Below are 27089 nucleotides of genomic sequence, written 5' to 3' on the forward strand. Positions count from 1 at the left end.
GGCGCTCTCTCATACCTGGGTGTGCCAGCCTAGTGTGCACCAGTCAGAGGAAACGTCAGGCCGTACGCAGCCTCAGGACTAGGGCTGGGGACTGTTCGTTTTTTTTCGATACCACTACTTTAACGATACCTGCTTTTCGGTACCGGTGCCTTAACGGTACTTTTTTCGATACCTATGTTATTTTAATTGAGTTAAAATAATGTGTATAAAAAGTTCAGTCGCCTGTAACTTCAGTTTTTGAGCAGAATTCCCACGGAAAGTTTTTGTCAAGTAAACTAACAGATTGTAACATATAGGTTTTTTTTCTTAGTGGAAGAAATACACAGATACAGGAGCAGAGAATGTAAAAGTCCAATCAGCCACTTGGACCATCCCACCAACCACTCACATGCACTACATTCACACACAGGCAAAGGGGGGGGAAGTGCCCCTGGATTGGCAGACCGGGGTGGTGGTCCCTCTCTTTAAGAAGGGGGATCGGAGGGCGTGTTCCAATTACAGAGGTATCACCCTCCCCCGGTAGGGTCTACTCCAGGGTACTGGAGAGGAGGATCCGACAATCGAACCTTGGATCCAGGAGGAACAATGTGGTTTTCGTGCTGGTCGTGGCACACTGGACCAGCTCTATACCCTTCATCGGGTGTTCGTGAGATGGACAGACGGATCGGTGCGGCGTCAGCAGTGATGCGGTCGCTGCATCGGTCTGTCGTGGTGAAGAGGGAGCCTACCAGCCCGGGGTTCGGTTGGGTGAATTCAGTTCAGTTCATTCGGTTGGTTTGGATCCAGGCCTTTTGCTTCAAACAGGCTCTAGCTCGGGCTCTAAGCTCGCCATCCAACCTTTTAGTGCATAGCAGACACAGTGGTTGACTGGACTGCATCATGAAGTGCCTTGGATGCATAGCCTTGGCACACAAAGCATTAAAGGAATAGGCCACCGTTTTTACATACTGAGATATGCTCTTACCTCACTTTAGTCGAGTTAATATATCCCCGTCTGGTCTTTGTCCGTGCGCTCTGTCACGCAAACGGAGCACATACGCAGCCTCTCCCACATGTCACATAGCTCCAAAAAAGCTCACGATAGAAGCTACCAAGCTCTTCCACGTGTTCCCTATTTAAATAAAGTTACGTGAAGTGTTTTCATGCAAAGTATATTTACACAGAAATGTAACATGTCGATTTTATAAGCAGATAAAAAGGGGGACTATATTGTGAGGCGTAATGATACAAGGAGCAAAACGTCCGCGCAATAACTCCTAAAGACTTCCCCCGCTCACTTCCGTCAATAACCTTTAGGAGTTACTACGCGGACGTTTTGCTCCTCGTATCATTACGCCTCACAATATAGTCCCCCTTTTTATTTGCTTATAAAATCGACATGTTACATTTCTGTGTAAATATACTTCACATGAAAACACTTCACGTAACTTTATTTAAATAGGGAACACGTGGAAGAGCTTGGTAGCTTCTATCGTGAGCTTTTTCGGAGCTATGTGACATGTGGGAGAGGCTGCGTATGTGTGACAGAGCGCACGGACAAAGACCAGACGGGGATATATTAACTCGGCTAAAGTGAGGTAAGAGCATATCTCAGTATGTAAAAACGGTGGCCTATTCCTTTAACCATATGCTAAAGAAGCAGCATTACATTCATGGTAAAACAATCAGAACCAATGGGACACTGGGTCACAGTGATACCATTTCACTTTGTTAGCTATATTTGGAGAAACGTGCACGTGAATGCCAAGCGCTCCATTGAAACAAATACGGCGGCGGGGCTACGAAAAGCTACACAGACGCGATTTACCAATTCCGCAGATTAACGCAACCACAAACACTCCCGCGCGACGACCCACAGCGTAGATGGTAGGAAGGAAGGAAGGAAGGAAGGAAGGAAGGAAGGAAGGCAGGAAGGCATTATTGGCTGAATTTGGAATGAACCGGCTGAATTTGTGAAAAGTGAGGGAGACCCCAGTATTTTCATTGCCCCTTTTTCCCAAAACCGTTCATCTAGTTTCCCAGAGCTGAAAGGGCTTAGTCTAAGAAGGAAGTAAAATCATAAACATCACAAAAAAAATGGTCAATCTTTTATTTTCTTTCACCTGAATCTTTAAATATAATTGCTTTAACAATCAATAACAGATGGCTTATTGATGTAATGAACGTTGACATGTTTCAAATCTGGTATTTGAGTTTGTGTTTACCTCAGTGGTTCCACTTCGCCTTTTTCCACATCGTCCTCATCCCTGCAATAAAATCTCATTAGTGAGTGAACGGTAAATTGGCCCTCGAGGTGGTGCTGAAAAACTGTCCATTTACTAATTACTATAGGACACATGAACAGTCTGTCCTCTTAACTGTTCGCTCTTAAAAATTGACATGTGGGTATTGCAGCCTTACCACAAAGAAATTAAAGGATCTGTATCTGCTATTTTAGCCATCCCAAAGTAAAGTATAGGCATTTATATGATATATTGTACGTCTACCGCTATGGAGAACTTTTTTGTGAGAAATATAAGTATTTTCTGGGAGTATTTTGCAAACCCGGAAGACACAACGCTTCGATTCAGTTAACTCCGCCCCCTCTCTCCGAGCGGATCTGCCCATGCAGTAAAATAAATAAACAGCAATAAGTGAAGTTACTTCACGATGCAGTTATAAGGAGTTGACATCTGCAACACAGCTTCATAAATGGCTAACACACAAGCTAACACACAAGCTAACACACACGCTAACACACACGCTAACACACAAGCTAACACACGGGCTAACACACACGCTAACACACACGCTAACACACAAGCTAACACACACGCTAACACACAAGCTAACACACACGCTAACACACACGCTAACACACAAGCTAACACACACGCTAAGACACAAGCTAACACACAAGCTAACACACAAGCTAACACACACGCTAACACACAAGCTAACACACACGCTAACACACACGCTAACACACAAGCTAACACATACGCTAAGACACACGCTAACACACAAGCTAACACACACGCTAACACACACACTAACACACAAGCTAACACACAAGCTAACACACACGCTAACACACACACTAACACACAAGCTAACACACAAGCTAACACACAAGCTAACACACAAGCTAACACACACACTAACACACACGCTAACACACAAGCTAACACACACGCTAACACACACACTAACACACAAGCTAACACACACGCTAACACACAAGCTAACACACAAGCTAACACACACGCTAACACACACGCTAACACACACGCTAACACACGAGCTAACACACACACTAACACACAAGCTAACACACAAGCTAACACACACGCTAACACACACACTAACACACAAGCTAACACACACGCTAACACACAAGCTAACACCCACGCTAACACACAAGCTAACACACACACTAACACACACGCTAACACACACGCTAACACACAAGCTAACACACACGCTAACACACAAGCTAACACACAAGCTAACACCCACGCTAACACACAAGCTAAAACACACAAGCTAACACACAAGCTAACACCCACGCTAACACACACGCTAACACACACGCTAACACCCACGCTAACATACACGCTAACACACAAGCTAACACACACACTAACACACACGCTAACACACACGCTAACACACAAGCTAACACACAAGCTAACACACACGCTAACACACACGCTAACACACAAGCTAACACACAAGCTAACACATACGCTAACACACAAGCTAACACACAAGCTAACACATACGCTAAGACACAAGCTAACACACAAGCTAACACACAAGCTAACACATACGCTAAGACACAAGCTAAGACACACGCTAACACACAAGCTAACACATACGCTAAGACACAAGCTAAGACACAAGCTAACACACACGCTAACACACAAGCTAACACACACGCTAACACACAAGCTAACACATACGCTAACACACACGCTAACACACACGCTAACACACACGCTAAGACACAAGCTAACACATACGCTAAGACACACGCTAACACACAAGCTAACACACAAGCTAACACACACGCTAACAAACAAGCTAACACACAAGCTAACACACAAGCTAACACACAAGCTAACACACAAGCTAATACAAAAATGTGTATCAGAAACATACACTAGGGGGCGTGGCACTCAAAGGACGGTTTATTATTGATGGAAAGATACTTGATCATTATTTATAGATGTTTGTTAAAGCTTTATTCCTGTGTCTCACCTTGCTGTGAGGGACGGTGCTCCACACAGGAACCGGGGGCACCACCCTCTGTCCTCCGCCCCCCCTGCAGGAGCCGCTTCAGCCGGGACGGACGAGCTGCAGCCAATCACAGAACAATGATCAACAACACTCAGGCTGCAAACCAGTGCTGTCCGACAGGTGGCGCTGTAACATGCTGTGTTTATTTAATAAAACTACCAGCACTCAAAGGGGCTCAGTCTGGTGGAACTGATCCTGATTTAATTATAATAACGACCACTTTTCTACAAATAATGAATAAAGAATGAATGAATTAAAACCCTCACCTTGAACCCATCCTGCTCCTCTTCGGTGCTCGTGGATTATGAGAAACGCTGCTCACGTCTGAGAGTTTATAGGAAATGTTCAGACCAGACCGACCTGTTTCTGACGGAGCCGCACACCAGGAAATCATTTGGTTAATATTTCAGTAATTGCTGGAGGAATCCACATGGAACAAAAACTGTTTCAAAGTTCATTGTCTCCTCTGTCGGCACATATGAACTCATGTCTAATTGTTTTCTCTGAAAGGCGTCCAAAAGTGGAGACAATATTTGAAAACTTGAGCGTGATGCTGGCCCATGGGAGGGACTCTCAGACATAAACACGTGGGTTTGAATCACTGTCACAAACTGATGAGGAAAAACATTTGTTGATTTTGGTTTTGGATTACTGACAAAGACTGTATTTCTCCCATAGAGTTGCATTGACTTTTTTATGGTAAAAAACAGTATTTTGAAATGGTGTTCCCAATCAGGATATAATTAGGGTTATGAACAGCAAATTTAGAGCCAGTTATGTTTCACTCACACAGATTTGACACAGATTTTTAGAAACTAGAAGGTCTTGGCTTTCAAATTAGATATCACACGGGCATATAGGCTGTAAACTCTCCATTCAATATGCTTTGAGATTTGGATGTAAATAATTGTTAACCCTAATCCTAACCCTAAACTTAAAGTAGCAATTAAGTGGTTAAATTTGGTAATTTGGAGCCGAACTAAAGTGTATCACCTGATTTATGTACACAATAATGAAAAGATTTGCTTTGACAGTGACATTTACAGATGCTGGAGATACATAAGAGCAGTGATGGCTTATAGATTTTAAAATACATCTCAAATTCTCTTTAAAAAACCTATGGATTATTTCAAATATAATAAATTATGGCCAAATGGACAAGTGCCCAAACTAGAACACCCAATCTGAATAACAACTCTAGCTAACTTAAAGGGGCTGGAAGCAAGTTCGCCATTTTATACTCACTACTGCCACCTCAGGCCATATGTGTAACTGCACCTTCTATATTAAGCTCGTGCATGACGGCAATTCGGGCCGAAGTGACACATTTTTGAGTGACCGTACAGGATTTTAGAGTCAGTTGTGGTGAACAGGTCTGAGCTCATTCTACACATTAGGACATGGCTGGAACATGTAGGGGGAGGAAAATACTTAATTTTAACATTTTTAAACTCCTTATAGTCCCTTTAAAGCAGAGTCCACGTGTACAGCACACTGAAACTGGGGGGGTTGAAATGTATGCTCAAACATTCCACAGCACAGGTGTACAAGAGTCCCCTACCCTTATAGGGCCACAAGCCATCAAAACAAGATTACAATAGTCAAACCACTCAACTACGTAAGGATTAAACAACGAGGAGCCGTGCGTTAGACGGTTATAATGCACGACGCGGAGTCAAGAACACCACGACGTGCAGTGGAGTGGTGTTACTCCTGCATTATAACGTCTAATGCGGCTCCTCGTTGTTTAATCCGCTTATACCAGGGTCCCACAAACGTAACATTTATAATAAATGTTTTTTTCATTGACTAAACTCCCTAAATCTGCCAGACTACGGGACTATTTTGTGTGGGTTATTAGCCGGTCACTGAAGGCTGGTCTCAGAGCGAGTCATTCTCCGCAGCTATTACGAGGATCTCAGTCAGGCTCAACGACACAACATCAGCACAGAATCACAACACAACAGGACTAACCCGGAAACACTTTTCCCTGGAAGTAAACACCGATATGCGGCACTCGTGGGCAGGAGTTATTTCCCTTTTACGCTGTTTAACCTGAAGCTAAAGCTAGCTAGCTCAACCAGCTCAACTGTTTATGGAAACAGCTGCGGTGGAGTCGCTCACACCTGGGCCCCCCCAACTGAAACTTTTATGTTTGACTTTACTAATCCAGACAAATATGCTTCAATGCAGGATCATTTTATGTACGTCTGAAAATAATGAATAGCCTTAACCGTTTTCAATAGAAATGTAAAGCTCATATGTTATTAACGGTAGCTAACCTAGCTGCTCACTCTCCTCTACAAACATTTAGCAAACCTTTTGTTTTGGCCAAAAACGTTGAAATTAAACAAAATCCATCTCATTCGTTCCTGTCAGTCACTAATTACGCCTTTATCTGATTCAGCTGTGTCATGCGTTGCTATGGCGACGCCACAGCGGAGTGATATCCCAGTGATTTAACTACCGGACTACGTGTGCGGTTATACCAAAATAATGCACCAGCCAATCAGAATCCAGTATTCACCCAGACCATGGTATAAAGTATATTGTACTATATTGATGAAATGTATAAGATGCCATAGATCAGTGTTTTTCAACCACTGTGCCGTGAGATATTGTCTGCTGTGCCTTGGGAAATTATCCAACTTAACCTGGTTGGTTTTTTGAAAACAAATGCATTATTATCCACAAATAATGTACTGTTTTTGAGTGTCTGTGCTGTCTAGTGATCGGCAGAGTAACCTTATTATAATCTTCCATATCAGGTGGTTCACTTCTTTGAGACAAGAGAATTAGTGATGCATTGAGACACTGTGGCGAGCGAGACTATACGGTGTTCCTGTTCAAGACACTTTGATGTGAACGACTGAATATAGGCTACAGAGTTACAATTTTTAACATTTTCTGCTGGTGGTGTGCCTCGTGGTTTTTTCAATGAAAAAAATGTGCCTTGGCTCAAAAAACACTGCCATAGATACATGTGTCGCCAAAGCAAGGACTCAAACATATCTCATTCATTCATTTCATTTTTTTATGTATTTGAATGGGACAGTGCATATTAATGAACAGACAACTAGTGCTGTAAATATGCCGGATTTAGCTCAAGGCTAATTTCCATCCGCAGTCCCATAAAAAACAAGACAAGAACATACAAAATATAAAACATGTAAGCCACAACACACAGCAGTGCATTACAGACAAAACAGGCAAGGACAACAACTACACAATACATAAAGTGCATCTCTTTCGTACGCCACTAACCTCTGATTCTCAAGTGGGTCAAATTATGTAATTTAGCTGTACAAAGGTCACAATGCATAATTGCCAATTGTCCATAAAACATACGTAATATACATATATATACCAAAAATATAACCATATGAGTCGGATTTCCATAACTCAGGCTAAGAATGGCTGGATCTTGTATCACAAAAGGTTTTTATTAACATCATTCTCTGCACTTGACCCGCTGGGGCGACCTGAAGAGCAATGAGCTGCCAGTGTGGGCCGGCACTCAGGGACCCATCTCCAAATGTGAAGCCAGGCTAATGATCAGAAACACCTGGCTGGAGGATTCACCTATTGTACATGTTTTTAGTTGTAGGGGAAACCGGAGTATCCGGGTGAAAAGCTACGCAGACACAGGGAAAACATGCAAACTCCACACAGAAAGGCCCCGTCCAGGGTGGGAATCGAACCTGGAAAAACCCTCAAAAACTTTATTACCATTACCATTGGGTTGTAGTAGCAATAGCAAGTGGAGTGGAGAAGAGTATTTGGAAATATGATTAAACTTGCAACTGGAGAGCAACACTTCTGTTCAACAAATTATAAAATACTCATTAATCAGGCTTACATTTCTTTTAAATTGTAGATTAGATTTATCTGTAAGATGTAAAATGTACCGTATCTAAATTTTAACTCATGCTATAAGTTTCACTGTTTTGTTATGAAGTCCATTGTGACTGACACTGTGGACTGAGACTCCAGGTCTGTGGCTTTGGCTTTCATCTCAGTGGAGCCAAAATACACTTCCAGTTTGACCCTACGATCCTTGCCCTTGGTGGTGTCAGGCATGTCCACGTCACATGATGCAACTTCTTCTACTCCCCACTCGTCCACAAATGTCACGTTTTTTCTCTCTGTTCGATAAAATGACAGCGTCATTGCGTCTTGATCACTGAGCATCGGAGAAAATGTGTACTCTTTAGTTTGATTCCAGCCCACATCTTCATCTACTCCAACCAGTTTGGAGAAAATATCCTCACACCAATCACCCTCTTCGTTTGTGACCTTCTGTCTCGACTTATGTTTCAAAGGATTATATTTGTTGCAAACTGCAACCCCGTAAGTGAAGGCGCTCTTTCTGGACCTGATCACAGACTGGTCTCGCCCGAACATCACCGCTCCCTTCAGAATGACCTCCTGAGGGATTTTAGGACACATCACTTTGGCTCGGTCACTGAACTCTTTCTTAACATGTTCACGGAGGATATGGCTCGATGATAAACCTCCCACTAACAGGATGTAGCGGATATCAGAATGTTTGCTCATGATTTCATGGAGACAGTCAGTGAGATGGATCAGAGTGTCATGATAGAATTCCTCCATCTTTCTCTTAGAGATCTCCAGTTTGGCAGAGTACAACTCTGAATTTGGTTGTTTAGTCCAGTGGAAGGTCATGCCCTCCGTTGGATTGAACACGTTTTCATTTCTGCTCTGCTTTTGTTGAACTATATTTTTGAATTCTTTGTAGAAATCCAACTGTCGCACATGAGCGGGATTTGCCTGTCGGAAGAAGATAAAATCTTCCATGAACTCCTGAGCTTCTCTGGGATGATCTCTCTCGTACTCCTCCCACAGACCATCACAGAAGAACCGCCTCATGCACCGAGTGAACTTCATGTCCACTAACCGTCCTCCTTTGTTGTTTCCTGAGGCTTTGTGCAGCTCTTTAAGAGCTCTTCCTTCAAGAACCTCATGGACCGTGATGTCGATGGTTCCTCCTGAAACAGAAGACACAAACTTCCAGGAAACACAGAAAGTTTCATAGACATCATGAATATTTCTAAGATGTCAGTCTTCAACGGCAGAGCTTTAATAATCTTCTCACCTCCACAATCAACGACGACGTACTGAGTGCCAGGACGAAGTTTTATTTTCACAGGAACTTCATTCATCGAGAAATCTTCAGATTTGAGATTTTTGCACCGGATGGAAGCGGCTTCAGGCTCCAGAGCAATCACCAGTTTGTCTTCAGTGGACGCAGACACCAGCCCCGCCTGGACATGAGCAACACAACTCTCTTTATGGCAATCTGACACAGCATGAGCACAGCTCAGTCTCTAAACCAGTGGCTCTCAGCATTTTGGAGCTGCGACCCCCATTATAACGATTAATGGGGTCGGTCACCCCTGCCTGTATGTATGCATCTTAGCTCCGCCTTTGGGTAAAACCGTTGGGGAAATGGGGACATTAGCTTATATCAGCCATACCCAATGTTCAGATAGTTGAGGCTCCCTTATTTATCTGAAGACCCAAGGCGCCATGGATGACTACTGATTTAAAGCAGTAAACCTCAACAAATGCATATACATTTACATTTTTACAAGCTACTTGTTTTGTAGACAGGTTTTTGGAGTCAGGAGGAACTCCACTGATCGATATAATAATAATATAATTGTTGGGGAATGTGGTCTCTTGAATCAAGACAAACATTACTTTTGTAGTTTTCACCTGAATCGCAGCTTCCCTCATGAACTGTCGCGCTGGGATGTCCCAGATGGCCGGAACCGTCAGGACCCAGGTGAAGTCCAGCAGATCCAGGGCCAGGCTTTCCATGTCTTTATCGAAGATTTTCAAAACATCCTCCTTCAGGAAGTGCAGAGCAGCAGAGAACACCTTCATCGCACTCATAGGCTTCTTATTCACGTCTTTGATCACCAGGTCTTTGGTGATTTTCTGTGTGGACAAGAAAGTACTGACGTGTGAATATTTTACAAAATGTAATATGTATTGGATACATTATTTAATTATTTTATATTTAATTTAATTTAAACTAAGCTGATATTAAAGGCTCAAAGGAAAAAAAAAAAGCATGATTCACTAGCATGGATGACACCGCCATCAGAATGAATGGAGAGCTGCTGCAGTCATTGAGCTTTGGGCTCTATAACTATTGGGAAACAGACAGTCCAGCGCAAAACTGCAGGGTGTAAGATGCTGCAGGGAAAGCTTACATGGAGCGCCATAACCAAGAGGAACATCTGTGCAGAGTATGGGCTGGAAACCCCAAGGTCAAAGTGGGAAACACCTCCAAAGGTGGTAGAGAATGACCGAGCCAAGATCCTGCGGGACTTCCAGATACAGACGGACAGAAGGTAATGAACCAACCGGACATTGTGGTGGTGACAAAGAGCACAGGAAACATAGCAACGACTTCAACATCAGGAAAAAGGAACACGAGGAACTAGAGAAATACCAGAGGCTCAGAGAAGAGCTGGAGAAGGTCTGGAGGGTGAAGGCTACAGTGCCTCTCGAAAGTATTCACACACCTTGAACTTTTGCACATTTTGTCATGTTTACAACCCTAAACATAAAAAAAAATATTTTGATTTTTTTACTGAATGTTCACACACAAGTAACAGACAACTGTGAAGTGAAAGCAAAATGATACATGATTCTGTTATTTTTCAAAAAATAGAAAAGTGAAAAGTGGGACTTGCATAACTATTCATACAGCATGAATGAATACTTTGTGGAACCCCCTTTTGCTGCAATAACAGCACAAGTCTTTTGGGGTCTGACTCTACAAGACTTGCACATGTAGAGACTGACATTTTATCCCATTCCTCTTTACAAAACAACTCCAGCTCTGTCAGATTAGAAGGAGAGCGTTTGTGAACAGCAGTTTTCACATTATTCCACAGATTTTCAATAGGATTTAGGTCAGGACTTTGACTGGGCCATTCTAACACATTAATTTGTTTTTATTGAACCATTCCATTGTAGATTTAGCTTTGTGCTCCGGGTCATTGTCCTGCTGAAGGTGAATCTCCGCCCCAGCCTCAGTTCTCTTGTGACTCCAGCAGGTTTTCCTCCAAAATGTCTCTGTATTTGGCTCCATCCATCTTCACAACTATTCTTACAGTCTCCCCAGTCCCCGCTGAGGAAAAGCAGCCCCACTGCATGATGCTCCCCCCCGTATATTTGACACTGGGGATGGTGCACTTAGGACCATGAGCAGTGTCAGGTTTGCTCCATACATAACGTTTGTCTCATCTGACCAAAGCCTCTTCTTCCACATGGAGCTGTGTCCTCAATATGACTTCTAGCAAACTTCAAACGGGATTTCTTATGGCCTCCTTTCCATAATGTCTTTCTTCTTCCACTCATCCATGAAGGCCAGATTTGTGAAGATACGATTTATAGTTGTCCCATGTACAGATTCCCCCAGCTCAGCGGCAGGACTTCACAGCTCCTCCAGAGTTATCTTGGGGCACTTGGTTGTATTTCTTACCAGTGTTCTCCTTGTTCGGTCTGTTAGTTTAGGGGGACGACCACGTCTTGGTAAGTTGGCAGTGGTGCTTTACTCTTTCCATTTCTGAATGATGGATTGAATAGTTGCTCCGGGAGATGTTTAAATCTTGGGAAATCTTTGTATAACTTAATGCTGCTTTAAACTTCTCCACAGCTATATCCCTGACCTCTCTGGTGCTCCTTGACCTTCATGATGTTGTTTAGTGACCAACACACTCCGACCACAGCTCTGAGGGCCTAAAAGAACAGCTGTAATTATACTGAGAGTAGATTACACACAGGTGCCTCTGTTTAACCGTTAGGCCAAGGAGTGAACATTCTGGAGTCATTAGGAATATTATTAAGTCAATTTAGTTCCCTCAGAAAAATGCTGTATGAATACTTATGCACGCCCCACTTTTCACTTTCTATTTTTGGAAAAATAACAGAATCATGTATCATTTTGCTTTCACTTCACAGTTGTCTCTTACTTGTGTGTGAACGTTCAGTAAAAAAATCAAAATAAAATCTTTATGTTTAGGGTTGTAAACATGACAAAATGTGCAAAAGTTCAAGGTGTATGAATACTTTCGAGAGGCACTGTAAAGTGGAGCCACTCGGGGGAGTGACCTCCAAACTGGAGGAGTGGCTACAGCAGATCTCCCACAAACAAATAAATAAAAACATGAACATGAAGTATTAGGACATTTGTATTAAGCAACACTAAAGATAGAACTCATATTTATACAAATAATTTACAAGTGAGATATTAGAGAAACAAAATGGGTTCATAAATGAGCGTAACTGCGTCTCATAACATTCTTATTACTAAATCTAAACACTGCTAAAGCTGATCGACATTAACACATAAACATATGAAAATTCAGACTATAAAACTATGACATGCAGTGATAAATGTTATGCTTGGGGTAATAAATGAACCCAGGATGTCGTGAGTGTTACATAAATACATTAGCTCCACAAAGAACTGTAAGAATTTGCTCTTACCTGTTTGTACAGCTCCATCTTAAAGTCTTTAAAGTAGAAGTAGGTGTTTGTGTTTCTACATATCTCATAAAACTTGTCTCTGGCCTTGTATCCAAACTCCATGAACTCTTGGTTCTCATCGAACAGGATGCAGGTGGGGGTCTTGGCCGTGTCTGCGCCCGCCCTTCGCTCCCATCGCTTCAAACGCTGGACCTTCTGCTGATTGACGGTCAGACAGTAGGCATAACCGCTGTACGCCGTGCCAAAGTCTATGGCAACGATGCAGCTCCGGCTCATCTCTGCAACTAGACCGACCAGTCTGGAGTCAGATGATAAACTGGCTCTGCTGACGCGGTTAACGTGAGGATACTCACGAGACTCCGCCTACTGGGAGGGTCTTAAATGTATGTAAGTATGACAATATTTATGAATCAAAACACAATATATAACTGAATGTTTGCATGTTTCAATTTACCAATCAACAGCTTCCATGACGATATATAATTCATATAATAAAACTATAGTCTTTTGTCTTCACTCATGTTTTGTACCTTGCGTGACAGATAAATTGCTTTTGAAAATTCTTGACAAGCTTCTAACAATGGAAACCAAAAGAATGACAGTGGCTGATGAGAAGGGCGTCGTCTTCATGCAAAACTATTTATAAAACAAGTCCAACAAATTTCTGGGTGGGTGTGCAAAATCAAAACTTGGCTTGCATCCGCACTGTTCCTGAGCTCAAAGTTGTAAATGAAAATGTGTTTCCTGATTCTTTGATTGTGCTTTGGTGACAGTACAGTAGATTTAATTCCTGCTTCTGGCATTTTACACAAACCTTGCCCAGCTCTAACTTCTCCCGGTTACTGTCTCTCCCAAGAGAATTGCAGCTTCATACATTAACTAGGATTCTTTTAAAGGGCCTATATCCTGTAAAATCGACTTTTCTGAGCTTGATCAAAAACACCCCCAGAGTGTTTTTTGGCTTCATTCACACAGTAATCCTCCTGAATCCTGCTCTCTGAGGCTCCGCCCTCTCCTGGTGAACGACTGAGTGTTCAGTTGCGTCGTCACAGGGGAACGGAAGTGCTCGACATCTGTAATGTAATGTCTTAATTCTATGCTTACGGACGGATTTTAATTTGTAAACCATCTTTTTCATTATTTCTGTTGTAAGAAATAATTTAAAAAAAAAAAGAAAGGATGTGCCCGAGGTGCTTCCAGGTCAGCTGTGGCCAAAACAAACACATCCCTGAGCGTCTGAACAGATCAGTCATGTTTGTGCTGCAGCTGAAGATGGAGCTCGTTATAACTGGACACACCTGTTCTTTATTCTTACCTAACAATCATGTCACGGAGAAAAAGAAGCGCGTTTGGCTACGAGGACTTTATTCAACCTTCCTAAAGAAGAGGCCACTCTCTCAGAAGTTGTTTTTTTCTCCGGGATTCAGCGACTTTCACCAAAATATTGTTTTTCTGTGACTGTCTCTGATGGATGTTTGTGAACCTTCACCTGAACCAAAGTGGATTAACTTTTATAACCAACGCGAGTCCCATAATGTAAACAGCGATGGACCAGAGGGTGAGTCAATCCAAACGTGTGTTAGCTTGTGTGTTAGCATATTAGCATGTGTGTTAGCATATTAGCTTGTGTGTTAGCATATTAGCATGTGTGTGTTAGCCATTTATGAAGCTGTGTTGCAGATGTCAACTCCGTATAACTGCATCGTGAAGTAATTTCACTTATTGCTGTTTATTTATATGACGGTAAAGTATGAGCGGAGAGAGGGGGCGGAGTTAACTGAATCGAAGCATTGTGTCTTCCGGGTTTGAAAAATACCTCCAGAAAACACTTATATTTATCACAAAAATGAGTGCTCAATAGTGGTAGAGGTACAATATATCATATACATGCCTATACTTAACTTTGGTATTTCAAAACAGTATTGAAAACATCAATAATTTGTATTGCAGCAAAAGTATTGTAAAATATATTGCAAAACAATATTTAGTTCCCGCCCTAGTGTTAATAATCCAGTGCATTCTTTGTTGGTCTGTGTCTTTACTATAAGTTTATTAAAGTGTATTATTCCTCCAATCAGAATTCCTGGACTCTGAAATGCATTTCATAAAACTACAAGGCTTTTCAGATCTGCTGGAGGTATATCGGTTTGATTTGTGTCTTTATGATGTAGGAGAGGTGTGACTGGGTAAACCAGGTTCTGCTTTTTCATGTCCTCTCACTCGCTACATGTATATAACTAATACACGCTTTTGCGAACACATGATGCATCAGATTTCACACGTGTGTATTGGTTGTATCTAGACAAATGCAGAGGTCACATGTTTTTTGTGTGAATTGTGTGTGAATTACAGTAATATGTAAAATAGAGGAATGCTCAGAGTAAAAAACACACTCCTCGTGAGAAAAGTAGACAATAGGATATAGTGACAAAAACCACAAACGTGCAAGTTTGAATGAATCCAGGTCGACAGAGGAAAACAAAAGTAAAGTTTGAGTTGTGTGTGTCCAAGCACATGTGGAGAAGGTGGGAATGAACGTGTGAAGTTTAGCCTCTTGCCGCACTAAAAGCAGACTGTGTCATCTGATCTCCAATCACAGGTGGAAGCACACGTCGCCTGTATGAAACAATCTACTTTCAATTCATACACTTTTCATAAACATTAAGTCTTGCAATGCTCTTTGAAGTAACTTGCCTTCTGTTTCTGGGCGCTGCGCAGCGGTCGACCAGGGCCGTAGTGCAATAGCTGATTTGTCTTTTTAATTAAGTATTCTTGTGGGAACCCTGGAAGTGACATCAGACAAAAACATTTTGGAGGATGAAAAAAATAATAATTAGCAATAATTTGGAAGAAATACAACAATGTAAAAAAATATTTTTTCTACACTACAAATGATCTCGATAGGGCCATTCAGCCTATCGAAGGCTTTCTCTGCATCTAACGCCACCGCCACAGTTGGCTCAGGTTTTGATTTGGCCAAATGGATTATGTTAAACAGTCTACACAAGTTATTGGCAGACGTACGTTTCTGAATAAAGTCACTTTGATTTGGATTAATTATTTTTGGTAAAACATCACTGAGCCTATTTGCTAACAATTTTGAAATCATCTTATAATCGGTTTTCAGAAGTGAAATAAGCCGATAAGTCGTACATTTCAATGGATCTTTATTTTTCTTATGTATAACTGTGATTATGGCAGTTGTAAAGGATTCAGGTAATGTATGCGTATTGGCTGATAAATTTAAAATACATCTGTAAGTAAAGGGATGAGCAGGTCTTTAAATTCCTTGTAAAATTCAGGAGGGAAACCATCCTCTCCTGGTGCTTTGTTAGATTTTACTAATTTCTGCCTCAGTAAACGGGAGATCTAGATTCTTGGTCCTCCTCATCGATTTTTTATAATTCAATTGTGGATGAAAAATTGTCAATGTGTGTCAAATCATCAGGCAATTCGGATTTATATAAATTGGAGTAGAAATTTTTAAATGAGTCATTTATCTCTATTGGATTATATGACACAGTACCTGATTTGAATAGCATTAATTGTCCTACTGCTTTCCTCTGCCTTCAATTGCCATGACAAAATGTTATGTGCTTTCTCTCCCAACTCGTAATACCTTTGTACAGTTTTCAAAATATCTCTTTCAGTTTTGTGTGTTTAATGTATTGTTTTGGAGTTTTTTCTGAACTAAAGATTGGTAAGTCTCATTGGATCCATTTCTTTGAAAGTCTTTTTCCAATTGCAAAATATCTTTTTCTAGCTTTTCAGTATCTTCTGTGTATTTCTTTTTTAGACCCTTTGTATAAGAAATCATTTGTCCCCTTAAATAAGCTTTTAATGTATCCCATAAGATAAAGCAATTAGGAGAGGAAGCGCTGTTAGTATCACAGAAAAACTTAATTTGATCTCTTATAAATGCACAAAAGTCAGCTCTTTGAAGAAGAGTGGGGTTTAAGCGCCATCTATAGGGTCTTCTGGGAACGTCAGGAAACGAAATAGACAAAGTTAAAGGTGAGTGGTCAGACAAAATTCTGGATAAATAATCAGTTTCCAATACTCTGTGACATAAATTGGTGGACAACAAAAACAAGTCAGTTCTTGTGTGGGAGTTATGTGGGCATGAATAGAAAGAGTAGTCCCGAGTCTGAGGGTGTGTCTCTCCAATATCCAATAGCGTTTATGAAAAACCTAAACGTTTTTCATAAAGGCTTTAGTCGTCTTTGCTGCTTTTGACCTGGTGATCGTTTTGGTCTTGGATGATTTGTCCAAAGCGGGATCTAAGCAGAAGTTAAAATCACCGTTATGTTGTCCACTTGCGACCTGCAAGAAATGATCCTGCATGGATGCATCATCATCATACTTAGGTGCCTATAAATTAAGAAGTGACCATTTCTCTGAAAATATTTTACAATTGACAAAGACATAACGTCCTGATGGATCAATAATGGTATCAATCATTTCCAATGGTGTATTTTTATTCACTATAATGGCCACTCCTCTTGCTTTTGAATTAAAAGATTGTTACGATGTGGTGGGGATTCGACCCAAAAGCAAAAACAGCCAAAAGAGGTTTAAAGGAAATTTAATGGCAAAGGCCAAGAACAGACAAAAATGCAAAACTCACTTAGCACAGGAACATGGCAGAGGACACACACACAACGCACCAATAGAATACAAATGAACCGACAAGGACAAGGGAAAACACAGGGGTCTATATACAGAAGGAACAGGGAACAGGTGAAACACATTAGGGCGGGACAGGTAATCAACACAAGGGAAGCACAAAACCACAAGGACAGAACAGACATGACAAAATAAAAGACTTGACACAGAACCAAACCAAAACAGGGGACAGAACACAGACAGAACCATGACAAAGATGAAGATATTACCTGTCCAACCCATTATAGTTGTAATTTTTTATGTTCTTGTAAGATAAGATAAGATGGTACTTTATTGATCTCACAGATGGAGAAATTGCATTTGATGAGAGAGCATCCGGCAGCAGCACCCATTCAGTGGCACCACTCTTTTTCCACTCTTTTTTTTCTTTGGTGAAAGATGGTTGTGTGGCGGCCGCCATCTTCACTGTTTTGGTCACAGGAGGAGCACTGGTTGATGGGAAATCCGTAGACGATGACCACGGTGGTGGAGCTCTTGCGCTTGGCCACGATGTTCTTGGCCACACAGGTGTAGTTGGCCGTGTGGGACAGACGCGCCTGCTTGATGATCAGGTTGTGTCCACGGTGATGTAGAAGTTCCTGTCCTCGGCCGGGTCCATGATCTCGTTGTCCTTCAGCCACTCCACCCGCATGACCTTGGAGGATGGAGAAACTGGAGCTGCCCTGTCTCCTCTGATCATCTGAAACGGTGCAGAGCGTGGTGTCCTGCACTGGTCAGCTCCACCTCGTCCTTCCTCTTCCTCCTGCACAGCTCCCTCCACAGTCTATCACCATCTCCTCGTTGGTCCCTTTTGTTGTTTCCTGTAGCTCCTCTTGTGACGCCTCCTCCGTGCTGCAGGTGTGAGGGCTCTTGGTGCCTCTTCACTGTTCAGTGTCTCAGAACAAGATGTTTGTAGATCTCAGATGGGTTTAGCTGATAAGCTAGCAGTTTGTTTACCTTCAAAAAGCTGCTTTCTTCAATCCAATCCAATCCACTTTATTTGTATAGCACATTTAACTAACAAAATGTTTCCAAAGTGCTGCACATGAGATCTTAAAAACAGATACAATACTTATTAGCTCTACCACAAAATAAATAAATAAAAATAATAATAATAATTAAAAAACAAATAAATGAACTAAAACCTGCATAAAACAAAACAATAAAATAGATAAAACAATAAAATAATTAAAAACATTGAATAAAAAAATAAAATCAACAAGATAAAATAAATAAAAGACACGGGGACCATACAACTCACGCGGCGTTAAAAGCCTGAGAATAAAAATGGGTCTTAAGACGAGATTTAAAACACTTCTTCAGGACCATTTTGGACTCTCAAAGTAAACAAATCCACCAAACCTCCACAAAAACACGGTAAAGACGTACAAAAGTATCCAGAAAAACAACGTGGTTCGCTGAAAAAGGTAAACAATTCAGCTGCACCAGGAGAGAGGGAGGTCACTTCCTGTTTTCACGTCGCCATGAGGTGAGTTTCTTGGATGAAAGCTCTATCCACTTTTAACCCTTGTGTGCCCCATAATGCAGCGTTACACTCGTGGTCACCTGGGGTCATTTTTGAGCCCATTTTGTTTCTCTAATATCTCAGCCATAAAATATCATTTTTCAATAAGTTTGGGTTCTATCTTTAGTGTAGCTTCAGACAAATGGCCTGATACTAATTTTTTGTGTTTTTTGAGAATGAGAATGAGAATGCTGCTGTACACTGGAAAGATGTAAAAAATAAACCCCCCCAAAAAGAGAAATTGTGGATTTTATGAAATGAAAAATAAGTTTTAAAAAATGAATTGCTTACCTTGTCAAGGTTATCAATGGACCCTTTGTTTTTATTGCAGTCCTCTATCATTCGTGGTCTCTTGTCATCTTTGTTAGTGACGCTGATGTCCCGATGTTTTGTGCTCATGAGGAGCACCTTTCTCTTCTTGCTGACATATGACACCACGGCATGGGTATCAGTGAAAGCACATTTAGATGAGAACTTATCCCTGCCTGTTTTGGACACGAGTGCAGAGGGGAGCTCTGGCTTGTTCCTCCGCACTGTGCCCACCATGAAAAACTCCAGACCGAGATCATATGAGGTAAAAAAAAATATCGCAAGTTATTGTTTTACCTTGGAGACCCTGTGTCACCTCAAGCACAACACGCCCTGCCTGTTTCTGCATGCCATAAACTGCGGGTGGCTTCTTTGTTGGATTTGTAAACCTCAGCGTGAACCAAAACACCAACATACGCCTGCAAGTCGAGGGAGTCCATGTTTTTCCAAGTTTTGCCGTACACTCGTCTTACCTCCTTGTTTGTCATATTCATCATCATCTCTTCGATTTGCTTCGGGAGAAACAATTGAAATGTGGATTAGGGTTGGGCGATGTTCCCTTAATTGCATTTACAGAGCCTATATAGAAGCTGCATATTACTATTTATGTTAGGAAAATGTGAGATTGCAGAATAAATGGATCTAAACTAACATTATCTGAACACAGTCACGGAACACGACTTTTCCAACAGAAATGTGCTAAAACTCGTGCGTAAAGTCTGAGTCTGAGAGGAGAACGACTTAAGAGCGTCGACTCCTGAATACCAAGGCTCTTATCACACTAATACGAATGTAAATCGGAGCTCACTATTTGCATTTGCTCAATTTTAGCGTAATGTTTAAAGGAATAGGCCACCGTTTTTACATACTAAGATATGTTCTTACCTCACTTTAGCCGAGTGAATATATCCCCGTCTGGTCTTTGTCCGTGCGCTCTGCCAGGCAAACGGAGCACATACTCAGCCTCTCCCACATGTCATATAGCTCCATAAAAGCTCACGATAGAAGCTACCAAGCTCTTCCACGTGTTCGTTACGTGAAGTGTTTTCATGCAAAGTATATTTACACAGAAATGTAGCATGTCGATTTTATAAGCAAATAAAAAGGGAGACTATATTGTGAGGCGTAATGATACAGGAGCACAACGTCCGCGCAGTAACTCCTAAAGACTTCCCCGCTCACTTCCGTCAATAACCTTTAGGAGGGATAAATAAAGTTGTATGAATCTGGAAAATGTGTCTTTTAACCGATGAATAGTTAGCAATGTCATCAAAAAGCGTGGCCAGCAAACCCAAGCCAATATGTTTAGCTTTTTAAATTAAATTACAAATACTTAATCAACCAGAAGTGAAAAGTACTGTGTGATAAAACTACTCATAATTTCAAACAATACATATAGGTTGCTTGAATAAATGAAAATACAGTTGTTATTTCATTTTTGTTTCCTGTTTTTGCATCCTGTAATGACAGCCATTGCAAAAAAAAAAGTTTACTGTATGTGAATCTGAAAATGAAATGATACTGAGATACTGTAGGCAATGTTTTATACATTACAAGTGTAAGCCAGGACTAAATGTAAATGTGTGTAAATAACAAACATTAGAATTGCTGTCCTAATTTATGTCAGAACCTTATATTTGTTTAATCTAAATAAAGTGTATAAAACATAAATCCCGCAATGTCAAGACCCTGTTCCACTGCAATGTCGTACTTTTGCCACAAGATGGCGCACACGGTGCACTGGGTCGTTTTGGCACCGATGCAAAACGACCCAGTGCACCGAAATCAGCAAAGGTTAGTGCTAGATCGTCTGCTCCGGACGGACAGTCTGCTGTGAAAACGTGAGATATCATGACACAAATTAAGGTTAGGGCCAGGGAAATGGTTAACCTCTTAACTCCCACCTGAACCGAGAGGATCTTTTTCCTCACGTCATCAGATTTTTTTTCCAACATTTTTTGTTGGGTGTTCAACTCATTTTTGTAACTTTTTTGTCATTTTTTATCACATTTTTGTCATTTTTTTGTCACATTTTGTCATTTTTTCGTCCATTTTTTTGTCACATTTTTGTCATTTTTTCGTCCATTTTTTCGTCACATTTTTGTCACATTTTTATCACATTTTTGTCATTTTTACGTCACATTTTTGACATTTTTTCATAAATTTTTTTGTCATTTTTTTGTCATTTATTTATCAATTTTTTGTGACATTTTTGTGACATTTTTGCCACTTTTTCATCAATTTTTCGTCACTTTTTTGTGACATTTCCATCATTGTTTTCGTCTCAGTTTTGTTGCTATTTTCACAGCTTTTTTCCAGAAGCTTTTGGACTGGGGTAAAGCCAAACTGGAGAAACTGTGCTCAGTTCAGTTGGGAGTTAAGGGGTTAACCTTAAGGATTAGGATTATTTGTATTTTTAGACAAACCAACTCATAGATCCATACAAAATCACAGCAGACCGTCCCTCCGGAGCATACGATCTAGCATTAACCATCAGCAAACTACCTATTTTCTCAGTTTATATTAGTTTCAAAACGTGAAAACCGGTTGTAATTACACTAAATTATACTGAGAAAACCATAATATTACGAGTGATTAAACTGGAACATTATAATGTCAATTTCTCAGGAGATGGTGAAATAGATTTTTTTCCAAAGTGCAAATCGATCAATATTTACGTTTGCGTGCTAGTGAAGTTACCGGATACACGTCACCAGGGGCGTAGCACCTAATTCTGGGCCCTGGGTACAAACTATCTTGGAGGACCCCCCCCCCCATATGAAATTCACATTTCATATTCTGTGTTCTTTGGTTTAGTGGTTTGACCGCGCAGTTCATTTATATTCTATTATAACTTTATTATATATGTCTTAATGACTGCACCAGGGACAGGGAGGATATTTGGGAGGACACCAGGGAGGATATTTGTGCTGAGAAAACACATGTGTGACTTTTAAAATGCTATTTTACAAAAAAATGATGATACTATGCTGTCTCTGTGGCCACAGGCCTGAACAAAAAACTCAAGGGCTTCAGTCTGATTTAGTCTCACCATATTTGAAGCCTTTACCTTTAAGTGTGTTGTCAGTAAATTGTTGTTGTAAAAAGTTACGTTGGAATAGACTAAACGGCTCGAGCTCCACCTTTAACTTGAACCAGGCTGACTCGTCTCCAAAGCTACGTCAATCCAAATGCGCGCAGCTATTAGCATAATTAATTCGGCGAAAACGGCGTGCACGACCTGTGGCTTTTGTCGCTGTATTGGCCTGTTGGCTCAATTATAATAAATATGAGGAAAGAGAAACTTTAGAGGCTAAAAAGAGGAGAGAAGGAGCTCTGTCTCTGACTCTGCACCATCCACTTCTCAGCACAGGCAGAGGCAGGACTCGTCTCACCTCATGTTTAAGTGTCATTTATGACAGAAAGTTTCCTCTAAGGTCCACTAGAACAGGCTAGTGTTAAATAAAAGCACATTAGAGCGAGGCCAATACTAATAGGTCTTTCTCAGCTCTGTGTCATTACATTACAGAGTCCACCTCATCAGAGTCACTGCTGAGCTGAAGCTGGTGCTGAACACCGGTGTGTGGGCTGAACCATTGGGCACATTTTTAAAGGGGTGTCAGGGCCCTGAGATATTATCCATCATTATTGTTTGTGCAAAATTCTATGTAGCAACCATTGTATTTCAGCCCAGTTGTTCAGTTCTTATAATATCAATTATGAGGAGACTTAGAAAGTACAACACAGAACGCTTTCTGCAGCATTTCTGAGGGCCCCTACCCTGCTCTGGGCCCTGGGTACTCAGTACCCTTTAAACCCCCCCAGTCCTGCACGTCTCCACGCAATTGCGTTCACCCCCGGGAAAACCAGTGAGACAAGTTTTACACAAACGCTTGTAAACATGTAATTAATTATGTATATTACATATATTAAATCCTTCAATGTTTTAATGCCACATGCATAGGAGCTGTAAGTCTTTGTTAGCATAATGTGTTAGCCTTCACAGCTTTAAATGTCCATGTGTGCACCTTCTGTGATATATGATCAAATGCATAGATCAGTGGTTGTCAAACTGTCATAGGCATACTTGGATTTCTTCAGATGGTACTCAAGGTCATCTTGCTAAAACCACAGGCCAATATATTAGACAACTAACAGCAGCTTACACATACACTGAAATTGTTACTTGACCTTTATTTAACCAGGAAAGTTCTGCAAGCTATCCTCTATGAACAACACAGATTTCTTGTTCAATAATCCAGTTTATATACCAACTGTTGGTGATGCCTACTGCAGAGGTGTTATAGTCAATAAGTACTCGTTAAGCAGTACTAGAGCAGAAAAAACATTGGAGTAGGTATGCTGCAAAATATTCCAAAGTCAATGGATATGAACATGACCAACATCAACTGAACGGGCTGGAAAAGACCTTTCTGATGATACCAATGGTGACCACCAATTCTGATGATTGTGATAAATAGAAAGGAAGATACAGCACTTACTGTATTGTCTAACTGGGCCCAATAGTGGCAACTCACTTTAATGGAAAAACATAGGAAAATGAAATCTGACTTGTGACCCCAAACAACTTTTTTTATTTTTATTTGATCATTATTACTATTTGTTAATATGGTGACGATAGGATAGTTTTCGCGAGCGGATTTGGAGCCCCAGATCTGGTGATTTTGCGACCACTTCAATGCAAAATAGTCGACGGCACCAACAAAAAAAGAAAACTTCTTGGCATCAGATTGCTATGACATATCACCAGTGTGTAGTTGAAATGCTGTATTAAACCTACTTTTGATGAAATCCTATTTGTCTGGTCTGTGTTTTTTGGGGGGCCAAAGTTGACAGAAATTTTGAAAGTTGGGGTATCAAACGAAACGAGGCAGAAATAGAGGGTTTCGTCTACATCATGCTAAGGAATCATGGGTAAATGTCCAAAAATGAACAAACACGGCGAGATAATTGATGATGACCCCAAACCCCATCATACCTGACTGGGCACAGGTGAATATGGAACAACATTGTGGCTGCGATCTCGGGATAGCAGCATACCTAATTACAGGCAGAGAAAACTGCCACACAATGCCAGTAATAAAATCTATTACACCATAACATGGTACACCACAGCATGATATTTTACCATAACATATGCTCAGGATGTCAACTTATTGACATGTACGTGTGCTTTTACTTTAGATGGCAATTTACAAGAAATGTGTTGGCTGCCACAGAGAAATTGGAGTGGCAGCCAAAATCTGCGGGATCTGCGGCTGTAAGCAGCCATACAAGTCAAAACTGGAGGCTGCCAAAAAGAAAATAGATGGAAAGACACCCAACAAATAAAACAAAAGTGTCAATAAGCTTTATGAAACAACAAATTTGCTTGTAATATATAGAGTGGAAAAAGGGTTTTCACATTAAATAACTTCCATCTGTCTGTAAACATGCATGTATAACTGTGATTACCCCTGAATACTTCAGTGATGAGTGAATGTTTAAATGAATTTTTAAGTGCACTTTCACAAGTAAGAATTGCTTTTATGCAAGAGGCAATTCCCACCATGCAATGAAACTACGCTACTGTTACATGTCTGTGTTTCAGCTGCACAAATGGAGTGTCCTGGAGCGGCATCCCCTGCTCCTGCTGGGGAAGACAATGGGGCAAACATTTGTGGCAGAATGTCTGTGCCCAGTGGAACCGTCGTGCCAGCAGGAGGCAGAAGCTCTGGCCACGGTCAAAAAGATTTTTGAAAGTGTACTGAATGGTAAGGATAATTAACATGTATTATGGGCAACTTCAGGGTTGTTCAATGGATGTACAGTGTCTAATCTTTTCTACTTCTTAGTTAGAATGCTATCAGAAGCTGGAACGATTCCTGGAGATACTTGTGTACACATTTAGCCTTGACCCCCAACCCTCCTACCCCCTCCTCCTTTTCCCTCTGCTCTCTCCTGTCTCAGCTCCTCTACTTACTCTGCTACTGACTTTACCATTCTCACCCCTTCAGCTCCTCTCCTCCCTCTGCTCCTCTCTCTTCTACCTTTACTTCTCTTACCCCTTTCAGCTCCTCTACTCCCTCTGCTCTTCTCTCTTCTACCTTTACTTCTCTTACCCCTTTCAGCTCCTCTACTCCCTCTGCTCTTCTCTCTTCTACCTTTACTTCTCTTACCTCTTTCAGCTCCTCTACTCCCTCTGCTCCTCTCTCTTCTACCTTTACTTCTCTTACCCCTTTCAGCTCCTCTACTCCCTCTGCTCTTCTCTCTTCTACCTTTACTTCTCTTACCTCTTTCAGCTCCTCTACTCCCTCTGCTCCTCTCTCTTCTACCTTTACTTCTCTTACCTCTTTCAGCTCCTCTACTCCCTCTGCTCCTCTCTCTTCTACCTTTACTTCTCTTACCTCTTTCAGCTCCTCTACTCCCTCTGCTCCTCTCTCTTCTACCTTCACTACTCTCACCCCTTCAGCTCCTCTACTCCCTCTGCTCCTCTCTCTTCTACCTTTACTTCTCTTACCTCTTTCAGCTCCTCTACTCCCTCTGCTCCTCTCTCTTCTACCTTCACTACTCTCACCCTTTCAGCTCCTCTACTCCCTCTGCTCCTCTCTCTTCTACCTTTACTACTCTTACCCCTGTCAGCTCCTCTACTCCCTCTGCTCTTCTCTCTTCTACCTTTACTACTCTTACCCCTTTCAGTTCCTCTACTACCTCTGCTCCTCTCTCTTCTACCTTTACTACTCTTACCCCTCCTTGCACAACTACTATCTCATCTTCAGAACTGACCACTGTCACCCCTCTTCCTAGCTCGTCCTCCTCACTTACTCTTCCTTCTGACCTCTCTGCTACTACTGCTCCCCCAAAAGCTGCAACGAAAAGGGCCAAAAAACCTAAAGGTACTACTTCTACTACTAGTAATGATAATGATCATTTAAATGACTGACCTTACTTCTTAATATTAAACACGTACTAAAAACATGTACATAACAGAAATGAAACATGTTGATTTTATAAGCGGATAAAAAGGGAGAACTATATTGTAAGGCGTAATGATATCAGGAGTAGTTCGACATCCACACAGTAATATCTTCACTTTACTGTGCGGATGCCTAAGTACTCCGCTGTGTTGACGTGACTGAGGACACGCGTGAAGACCAGACAGGCACAAATGAACTCGTCTAAGCTAAGGTAAGAACATATCTCAGTATGTAAAGACGGTGGCCTATTCCTTAAAGGAAAACATCAGGTGAGAGTGGCCCAGATGGTAGAGCGGGTCGTCTTGTAACTGGACGGTTAGCGTTTCGATTCCCGACTCCTTTTGGTAGATACTGTCATTGTGTCCTTGTGCAATACACTTAACTCACCTTTCGTCCAGTGTCTTTTATTTTATTTATTTTTGACATGTCTTATGCTCTCAAGTCTCAAGGAGACACACGACAACAAAAGGGAGCGTGTTCACCCTCGCAGACACAATCAAGGCCTCGGAACTTTCAGGAGAACAGGTTTTGAAGGACGTATTTTCCGAAGATGGTTCAGATATTGACCAAAAATGAGGATTTGTCAGAACTAGAAGATTTTGAGGAGTATGACTCCACCCACGATAGCACAGATGATGAAAGTGGATTTCAGTTAGCACTAGCCTCGTCGGCTGATAAAGAGCAATCGGACCCGAGACAGTCGTATTTAGAAGCGCAATCCTCAGCAGACGAGCGCTACGACTGCGCCACACGGGACATACAAAGTTCCCCGGGCCTGTAGCTACAGTACGTAAACGTGGGAG

The 27089-nt window shown here is 41.4% G+C and overlaps 1 protein-coding gene across 1 annotated transcript; it reads right to left on the reverse strand.

Moving 5' to 3' along the window:
• Positions 1-8220: 8220 nt before the first annotated feature.
• On the reverse strand, positions 8221-13086 carry LOC306981549 (heat shock 70 kDa protein 12A-like; the record flags this gene model as incomplete). Its single annotated transcript, XM_079581156.1, has 4 exons — positions 8221-9290; positions 9398-9566; positions 10021-10245; positions 12811-13086. The coding sequence occupies 4 exons, from the start codon at positions 13084-13086 to the stop codon at positions 8221-8223; spliced, it is 1740 nt and encodes a 579-aa protein (XP_079437282.1).
• Positions 13087-27089: the final 14003 nt, after the last annotated feature.

Source organism: Gobius niger (genome assembly GCF_951799975.1).
Source record: "Gobius niger genome assembly, chromosome: 22".
NCBI lineage: Eukaryota > Metazoa > Chordata > Actinopteri > Gobiiformes > Gobiidae > Gobius > Gobius niger.